At 31.0% G+C, this 10,874-nt stretch overlaps 1 protein-coding gene across 1 annotated transcript; it reads right to left on the reverse strand.

The window, feature by feature from the left end:
• Positions 1 to 9,846: 9,846 nt before the first annotated feature.
• On the reverse strand, positions 9,847 to 10,564 carry LOC107919762 (copper transporter 1). Its single transcript, XM_016849138.2, has one exon. It carries the CDS (start codon positions 10,420 to 10,422, stop codon positions 9,982 to 9,984), a length of 441 nt encoding a protein of 146 aa, XP_016704627.1. The 5' UTR covers positions 10,423 to 10,564; the 3' UTR covers positions 9,847 to 9,981.
• Between the last annotated feature and the right edge of the window lie 310 nt (positions 10,565 to 10,874).

Consider the following 10,874-nt stretch of genomic DNA (forward strand, 5'->3'; position numbering starts at 1 on the left):
ACGAAACAATAACATGAGTAAGCTTTCATATAGCTTAGTAAGTTCATCGATTAAAACAATAAGGTTCACCTATTAAACATAATAAATCAGATAATAAGATTACTAAACAGAGTTCTTATCAATAAAGTTATTCCTAGAAATCCTGTCAATCACAGCTCACAACAGGTGAGTAATGCTCAGTACAATAGTACAAATCAGCTCCACATTTCAATAATTTAGATCAATAACATAGCCCGATGAATGATAAGTGGATAGGAGTACATGGTTAACCATCCAGCACACTAGATGCTCATAAGAGCCAGTACCATCTAGCACACCAGATAACACTGTAGTATAACATGATAATCCGCAACAAATGCAGGACCTCAACATATCCAGTAAATAAAGAATATACAAAAATCATCTTCACTACTCAAATCAATCTCTTACCGCGCACATAATAACCTATTGGCATGCCAATCGTACTCTATCCTACGTTCATCGGTTTAAAGAATTTCATCACAGAACAATACATGAATATCTCATTATCTCATATTCCATATGCAAGTATTAGTTCAACAACCAAACATTCATCGGCTTAGAATATCTCAATTAGTGATCGATGTCACATCAATTCATTGTTTCCATTTTCAATTACATGCAACAGCATAATAGAACATTATACAATTAAGTTCATATAATACGTTTAAAAATGTATTAAAATTAAATTGAACAAACTTACCTAACTAAATTGCAGCGATGATAAAGATACAGTGACTATTATGAACTTGTCTCTTTTCCTCAGTTTTTTCCACTCGTTCTTGATCTAAAATAATAATTTCATTCAAATAACTAACTCCAACAGAAAAATTAACTCATTTTATGCCATTAAATCCTTTTTGATATTTTCACAATATTACCCTAACATTTCACTTTTATGTAATTTAGTCCCTAAGTCCAAAACATGCAATTTAACCAATTTTAATCAAATCTAAATTCAACCAAATTGTGAACTACTCCATTACAGCCCATACTTGTTATTTCACATCAAGTCCCTATAATATTATCACTTTAACATTTTAGTCTTTTAACATTAAAATTACTAAAAATTACTTACAAAATAGTCTTATTTAACAATAAAACTTAATAATTTATCATAAAACTTCAAAAACATACTAAAATCATCAATTACATAATCCATAACATTTGACATTTTAATCCTTTAACATTAAAATTGCTAAAAATTACTTTACTAAATAGTCTTATTTAACAATAAAGCTTAATAATTTATAATAAAACTTCAAAAACATACTAAACTCATCAATTACATAATCCAGAACATTTGACATTTTAGTCCTTTAACATTAAAATTGCTAAAAATTACTTTGCAAAATAGTCTTATTCAACAATAAAGCTTACTAATTTATCATAAAACTTCAAAAACACACTAAACTCATCAATTACATAATCCATAACATTTGACATTTTAATCCTTTAACATTAAAATTACTAAAAATTACTTTACAAAATAGTCTTATTTAATAATAAAGCTTAATAATTTATCATAAAACTTAAAAAAATACTAAACTCATCAATTACATAATCCATAACATTTGACAGTTTTACAAATTAGTTCCTAAGTTAGCTAGATCAAGCTAAAAGGAGCACAAAACATAAAAATCACTAAAAACAGACAACAAAAACATACCATACAAGCACCAATGCCCAATCGAAGTTCTCAAGCTCCCAAAAATAGAGGTTTGGCCAAGCATGGAAGAAAATAAAGAAGCTAAGCCCTTTTTTATTTCTTTTGTTCTCTTTTTAGTATAATAATACTTTTACTTTAATTTAATTAAAACATTTAAAATAATAAACTAAAGAAATTAATGAAATTCTAGAGAATTCTCCACAATTCCTACCGTTTGACTAGTTAAGGAAGGTCCAATTGCACAATTGGTCCTTCAATTATTTTTATTATTGATTGATTAATCTTTATTTCAATTTAACCCTAAAATAATTAGGACTTAATAGGCAAATAGCCCAAATGTCATTAAATCAATCATGTCCACCACCTCTTGGACTTTTTTACAATGGTTTAATCACCATTTTGGTCCCTTTAGTATTTTAAATCTATAGCGATTAACTTTTACCTATTTTACAATTTAATCCTTTTACCTTAATTAACTATCAAATCACTAAAATTTTTCGGGTCAAACTTCAATACACCTATAATATGACTCTATAAATATTTAATAAAAATATTTATGACCTTAAATTATGACACAAGGTCCTAATACCTCATTTTCAATAACTACTTAACTTTCAGAACAACCACTTATACTAACCATTAATTCAATTAATTAAAATTCATCATAAAATATCAATACCACTGAAATGATACCGATACCATTTGTAGTTTCGATGTTTAGAAAATTCTTCATAAAATATAAGTATCGATATTAGTAATATGGTACCGATACTCCTTTTTACAAAGTATCTATACTAAATCCAGTGTCAATACAATTTTGCAATTCGGTTTCATTTGTAAAAACAAAACTAAGTCCATTGTATTAATACCCTTGTAAAGTATCGGTACACTAATATAGAGTATCGATACTTTAATTCGATATTGATATAATTTTTGTATTTGAAGTTTTGGAAATTAAGAAAATTTGATAAAGTACTGATACCCTTCCTAAGGTATTGATACTTAAAGGCAATAATGTAAAAAATCTATAGTTTTGATACGCATTTCATGCCAAAACCAACATGTACTCATATGGTGCCCATGAATACACATAAAACCTGTACAAAGTTTCGAACACACCAACATTCATTTATACATTCCTAATATCAAAGCAACCAATATGTTACAAATTTATAACCATTTCATAACAAAATATACCAAACCTACTAACATGATTTAAATCATCCAATACCATCATTAAACACAACAAATTTACCAAGACATGTACTAATGCATATATGTATCTTAACTTTACAAGACCAAACATTATATTAGGTTTAGGCCTAACCATCATTCACAATTAACACATAGATAAACTCCTATGTACATGCCACATAACCGAATAAAGCGATCAAAAGACCATCGAGTCAATGACAAGATAGTGTGATCCTGGAGTTGATCCAACCAACATGTTCCGCAAATTAGCAATCTACATAGAGAAAAGAAATCAAAGGTGAAGCATAACAAATGCTTAGTAAGTCCATATGAAAATCAACTTAACTTACCTTAACATTAAAACTAATTTAAGTAATTCAAAAACAATTTGAACATAACATGGAAATTCCTTTGGCATCCTATAAATACATTTATAATTTCACAAAATGACCAAGAGATTAGTTCATTAACACTACAATATTATAATTCTCAATTCATATACAAGTACTACCATATCACTTTTATCATGCTAGTCAATTTTGCTCATTTTGTAAACCCAATTATTAAGTTTCATATATTTTGTAACAACCTATTTTTTAGTGGTGACGAAACAATGGTTTTGGGACCATAATTTTCCATCATGTCGGCTCGTAAATACTATTTATAGAAGCACTAAATTGTAAAAGGTGCAAAACTTGTTAATTATAGCATTAAGATGATCAAATAGTTTAATTATTAAATGAGGGAGGAATCATATGGTAATTAGACCATAGTAAAAGTAGATGGACGGTTTTGGACATTGAATTCATTAAAATGCACGATAATTTAAAGGATAAAGTTGTAATTTGTTAAATAAAACTTAAGTAAAAATAAAATAAAAATTTTATCATCTTCCTAAAGGAAGAACCACCGAAAATTAGGATGTTAAAAAACCATTTTTATGAATCTTGAAGTTCGGCTATGTTCTTTGCTTGCATGTAAGTAATTTCCAACCTTTTTCATGATTTTTATGTTTTTGATATCATTGCAACTAGGTCCAGCTAGCCCGTACCTTCATTTTTGAATCTGTTAAAAATTTTAGAAATTTACATTGATGAATCTTGAATGTTTTTTTATGATAAATATGTGTTTGAAGCTTTGATTGTGGTATTTGGTAATTTTGTAAAGTGATTTCTTGTTAGATTTTGATTTAAGGATTGAATTGTTAAAATGTCAAAATTTCAAGGTTTGATAGTGGATTTGATGTATAATAGGGACTGTTAAAGGGTGTAGAATATTCATCTATAATTTGGTTCCTAGAAAATGGTCAATTTGATGAATTACGGGTTAGAGGACTAAATTGCAAAAGTTGTAAAAGTTTAGGGAAAATATGTAATTAATGAAAAGTTAAGGGTAATATGCATTGAATGGAATGTGAAATGTGTATGAGATTAATATGTTGTATTTAATTAATATATAGATCAAGACTTGAATCAAAAGGACAATAACCGAGAAAAAGGAAAAGTAGCGGATTAGTCCCTGCATGTCGATCGGTATTAATTAGTAGGTAAGTCCATAGTATTTTAATACGTAATTAAATTTAGACTTGAAATCTTATATTATTGTTCTTTAGTTAATACATTTATAGATACTTGTTGTTTGAATGCACATTCGTACCCCTATTTGTACTTCGGTACCCCTGAATGCACATTTGTGCCCCTATTTGTACTTCGGTGCCCCTGAATGCACATGCGTGCCCCTATTTGTACTTCAGTACCCCCGAACACACATATGTGATTTGTTTATACTTTGGTAACCCTAAATCAAATAATATATGAACTATGTTTAATTGTGTTTAGATTAAATGTTATATTATGTCATTACTAAGTTATGTAAGCTTACCGATTCTTGTGGATTGTTTTCTAGATAATCGTTGCTGACATTTTGGAAGGATCAATCAAACGGCTCACACTATCCATCTAAGTTGGTAGTTTTTGTATCTCCTAGGGTAGTGGCATGTATATATAGATAAATGGGGTTTTAAAATGTATAGGATGTTTTGTAATGGTGTCTTTGTATGTTTATACTTTGAAGGTTATGTTTGGTTTGGTGTACTTTAATGCTTCACCAAGTATTTCCATTTTAGGCACTTTCAAATGCTTGTATATAAGGTTCCTTTTTGGTGTTTTATGATAACTTGAAAATGGTTATTTGTGATAAGTATTGATAAGTGTTTGAACTATATTTTATGTGTGAACTAAGGTAATGTTGGCTTGTTTTGGTATGTAATGTTTTGATATATTTGTGGTGCCTTTGAATGGCACAATGGTTAGGTGAATTAGGTTGTTTGAAATAGCATGATTATGTGTATTTGAATGATGCTTAGGTACCTTAAAAGTGTGCATAAATGGATGGGTTAGTTATGCATGAATTGGTTATGGAATGACTTGATTTTAGGTAAAATTTTATGAATTGGTTATGAATTGGTTATGGGACACAGACAGTCACACAGCCAGGTGACACGGTCGTTTGTCATTTGAGAACTTTTTAGTGTTCAAGTCAGTGAGTTACACGACATAGCACACGGCTCAGTACACAGGCGTGTCGAGCTACTCAGGGAGTTACACGGATGAGGACACAGGCTAAGACACAGTAGTGTGTCCCTTGTTCGAAAGTTACACGGCCTGGGGCGATTTCACATGCCCTAGCCACACGGCCATGTGACCCATGTTTTCCAATTTTTACAACTTTTTCTTAAAACTTCTGTTTGTTTCAAATTAGTCCTAATTGTCTCAAAGCTATTTTTAGAGACTCGAAGGTTCGATTTAGGGATGAAATGTCTATGATTGATATGTTTAGAATGCCATGTATTTATTTTAATGTTATATAGATAAATGATTTTCGATTGTATGGTAATGCTCTGTAACCCTAATCTGATGATGAAGACGGGTTAGAGTTGTTACATATTCAATCTTTTAAACCATTTCATTTTTTGGCTACTCACACAAGCTTCAGATTAAGGTTACTATACGAGCTTTACCCAATGTTGCTCACACAAGCTTTAGAAAATTCACAACACGTGCCGAATCTCAAGCCTTCTAGAAAGGATAAATCGATACTGGTCCCACAAGCTTCAAAGAATCCACAACATGTGTTGGATCTCAAGCCATCAATAATCAATGATTCGATGCTGCTCACAAAAGCATCAGACAATCCGCAACACATGTTGGATCTCAAGCCATCGATCATGAAATCCTTGATCAAACACCCGATTCTTTTTAGACCCTAAAACATTTACTAAGCTTCCACAATTATTGTTTTCATTTCAAACTTTATAACATCATCATACACGTGTCATTCAATCAAACAACAATTCAAATCCATTCGTTTTCATATACCTATTTGTATTTTTCATATATTTCTTATTTTACAATTTAATCCATTATATGCCAAAGTTATCAAAATTACAGTTAATCTAAACTAATTTACATTAATATAATTCAAAAATAGTATAAAATAACATATTAAGTTCCATATGAACTTACTTGGCAAAAACAACAACAGACAAGGCGTCAATGACTAATCTAAAATTTATCATTTTTTGTGATTATCCTCTAATTGGTCCAAATCTCGATCTATACGATAATTCATTTCAATTTATCAATTCCAAATACTTTATAACATCCTATTAAATGCATATGACAAATTAATTTCACTTTTTGAATGTTCCTTAAAGTTTTGCATTTTATTTAATTTAGTCCCTAAAATCGACATTGCTATAACTTCCAAATTTGAGCTTCAATTTTGAAACCGAGCTCAAATACATCCTTCTATAGGTCCTCTACTGTCCATAATTACAAAATTTCATGCTAATTTTGAAATATTACACTTTAGTCCCTATGTTCAAAAACTAGCATTTAAACTTTGCAAACTAGTCATTTTTCACTTCTAAGTTTAAAATCTAACAAATTAACATCAATCTCATCAAGCATTCAACAATGATAACTTTAGAAACTTTAACAGTTTTGCAAATTGGTACACGAGTTAGCTAAATCAAGCTTTCAAGTCCTCAAAAACATAAAGATTATAAGAAAAGGACTTAGTTAACATACCAATACAAGGATCGAAACTTCAAACTCTTGTGAGCTCTTCTTCATTGGTGCTTTTGGGTGGAAGGGATGAAGATGAAACAATATTTTCTCTTTCTTTCCAATGAGCCAATATTTGCTTCCATTTTGCTTAGTGTGCAAAAACCATTGAGGACAACATACAATGCTATTAATGTAATTTATGGATATTTTTATTTAACCAGTTTGTTTGCAAGTGTACATAGATGAATATACTACACTAAGGCACCAGATCCAACAAAGTATAGGTACTCAAGGTCAATTACATGTACACAGACCTTCGATTATTGGTACTCGTGCTCGAGAATCAGTACAAACCTTGAGGTATCAAGACTTCAAAACATTGAAGCTTACTATTTCAAAAATTGGTACCAAGCATCAATACCAGCAACCCTAGTAGTGGTACCTGAGTCACAATTGACTTATTTGGGCTTCCAAATGTCTTTTTAAAATTACAAATTTATAATAAATTTGTGATTATATGCTCAAACATTCCTATTTATATGTTTAATGGATAAATGATTGATTGAGTGGGTCGATGTGGTGACCAATAATATTTTGGATTTGACTAGTCTCCTAGGTCAGTTTTGGGGGTATTACATCATAGCTCAAATAAAAGAGTAAATGGTATGTTCTCATTGATATTGTATGGATTATGAGAATGGATTGTGGCCATAGGTTGTTTGTTTGGGATGAATTACTAGTCATTATTGTAAGTAATGATCATTTTCATAGTGGAAGATACAATGGTGATCATGAGATAAAATGGATCAAATTTAGTGAATGAATTTAACCTAAAGGGATCAAAGATATCCTATGAGAGTAACACTTATACAACAAGGCCATTGGGAAAAAAGGCTTAAAATAAGTAGTTTCATAATGGTATACAATGGGGATTAGTCATGGTACTTTTAGTGAATTGACTCGGTGACTAAGGGTGGGTTTGGATGGGCGATTGGGTGCGGTGTGGTGCATTTAGCTTACTTTTTGTCTCACGCTACAGTATCGCTACAATATCTAATCTCACCGCCACTGCTATTTTTACACTAACCGCAGGTAAACACACCGCCCATCCAAACTCAGCGTAAATACTCTATAATTAGTAGGCCAATTGTCTATACTTAATTACAATTTTTTAAGCCACAGTTATATATGTTCGACTACTCCTTTCGCTAGTTCACTATGACTTGTACGGATTGCATAATAACTAATTGAAATTTGGATGAAATCAACGTATGAGAAATAAATTAAATGAATTACTCTCGATGGTAAATGCATTTTCTTGAGAAGGCAAAAGATGACTTGGTATTTAATTTAGTTCCTTTGGATTATTATTTAATTAGATGAATAAATTAAACAATTGAGTTTAAAGTGAGAATTAAATTAAATAATTACCGTAATTATATTTTATTTGGACTATTGAAATTATTTTGCATAGAAATTCTAAAACGATAAATTTATCATTATCTTAAAGAAATTGAATATGGGTTGAGTCAATTAATTAATTAATTAATTTTAAAATAATCATTTGTTAAAAATATTTAAAAGTTAGGTTGAATAATTATATGAGTTTGATTTTTTTTATTTAATTCAAGAGAGGTAAGTGCATATAATTAAATTGAACTTAGATCAACCTACGTAGCCCAAAAGAGATACAGTGCATTGGCACATGAGGAGTAGTTTCCTTTGTATTCGCGATTGGGGAGTTGAATTCTTATTAAATAATTATTTTATGCATATTGAATTCATGTATAGCTCTTGCAATATTCCCCCTTCTCTCTCTATATATATGTGTGTGATTGTAGAAAGTTATCTGTGCTTATGTCAAGGGAAAACTCTATCGATGATTGGTGAATTTATTTGAATTATTTTTCTTTGAATTCAAATAATTTTTTTTAATTTTAGTTCAAAATTTGTGAAATTATAATTGTGACCATCTAGAGATTATAATTCAAATTTAGAAATTAGATTTTCGATTTTGGATCCCTATATATAGAGGAAGTCGACTTACGCCTTAGAAAATCTAGAGTTTTCGTCCTATATTTTGTTCTTTAAATTAGAGTTTACTCTGTAAGTATTTAAAAATTCAAGAATAGCAAAGAACATTGGCCGGATGGCTTGAAAACTTTGGACTACAATTCGATTAAGAGGATAAATGTAGGCACACAACAGAGCCCAAGTGCGATTTGGACATCTCCCTGCTTCATATACAAATAATTAATTTGATCAAATTTATTATTATATATATTACCATAAATGCCTGTTTTAGAAAAATAAAATAAAATTTCAGCATGCCAACTCAGACTACTTTTCTAATACTAGCATGTTGTGCTACGCCCTTAACATTTTCCGTACCTGTGACAGAATGCTTGATTGATGATGCCGATTCGATCTTCCTATGTGGAATTCTATACTGGAAAGTTTGGAAACAAACAAATACTCTGCTCGTTGGTAATGTGTGAATTCAAAGCTTGAGCCGGTGGAAACACTTTGTTTCAGCTCCATGTGAAGGCAACTTAAAACCAAACAGAATTTCCAGGCAGATTAGATGTAGGATAGGTCAGTATCGTCCGTAAAGGGGCTGCAGGTAACTAATAGTAGAAACGGATAATGTGGGGATGGTACATATGCTGAGGTACAGGTAAGGAATAAACAAATTCAAGAGTTTATGCCGATGCTTGCTACTAATGCATTCCCAGGTCTTTGTGTTCACGGGAATCCACCTTTAGGGATTGGAAATATTTTGCGGGGAGACTTAAGTAAGAATTACTTACGACAGGTTTTGTGCTTTCTAATGCTTCTACTAATTAGGGCCTTGCGATCCCTTTCAAGAAAAAGAATCTGCAACATTATTTAACCTCATATATTTATAAAAACAGAGGATTACAACTTAAAATTCTGAATCTTTAAACATAAGCTTTTATATCACGAGAACAATTATAATTGAAATGGGTTAAGTTGAGGCAACACTTGCACGACCAGTACTAATTTCTATCAAATTTTAGAAGGGATACAATCGGGAGACGAGTACTGCTGCTCGGTTTCTTTAGTCAGAGCACGAATCTTGATGACGAAGAACCCGATACCATGGCCGGCAAGTGCAGCTATAAAGATTCCAACATTGTAGGACATAACAGACAGCATAACCATGTAAGCAAAGCACATCTGAACAATGTAAACACCTGCCTGAATGAAAGCTCCAAGGATGGGTCTGGTGCCAGGTTTAACTGCCGCCTGTAACATAGTCATCATTTCAATGGCGGCGCCTAGAAACAGTACAAAGAAGAGGGCCAATACATACATGCCGGGGTTGCTATCAGGCCATCCGGAGAAAAGGACTATTACATCTTTACCCCAATAGAAGCTTATCTGCATATTCATCGATTTCATACTACTGTTTGACATAGGCATGTTCATGCCACTGCCATTGGACATTTTCTGGCCAGTTCTAGGGAGAGAGGAGGAAGAGAAACTCGAGAAAAACTGAAAAATTGCCAGAGGTAATTTTCTTGGTACTATCTGTTTTTAAATAAACAAAGCATAGCACCCCAAAAACAAAGCAGGGAATAACGACGAAATTAACACATTGGAGACGACGGCGCCCAATTACGGCCCGGTTTCCCACTAGCTAGCGTTATTAATTTTGGATTCCCAAGTTATATTAAAATTTGGGATTTAGTATTATACATAGTATAATTTAATGTTATTTTTAAAATTAAAGTTTGATATATCATCTCTAAAATTTTGGATATAATAAGTATTTTGTAGGGTGTAATAAAAAATAAAAAATAAAATATATAAATAGATGTAATATTTGTTATACTCTCAATTTATAAAACTTTTTATAAGCACTTTCCCAAATCATAATATTGATTGAATTGTTTTAG

The sequence above is a fragment of the Gossypium hirsutum genome, chromosome D13, assembly GCF_007990345.1.
Source record: "Gossypium hirsutum isolate 1008001.06 chromosome D13, Gossypium_hirsutum_v2.1, whole genome shotgun sequence".
NCBI lineage: Eukaryota > Viridiplantae > Streptophyta > Magnoliopsida > Malvales > Malvaceae > Gossypium > Gossypium hirsutum.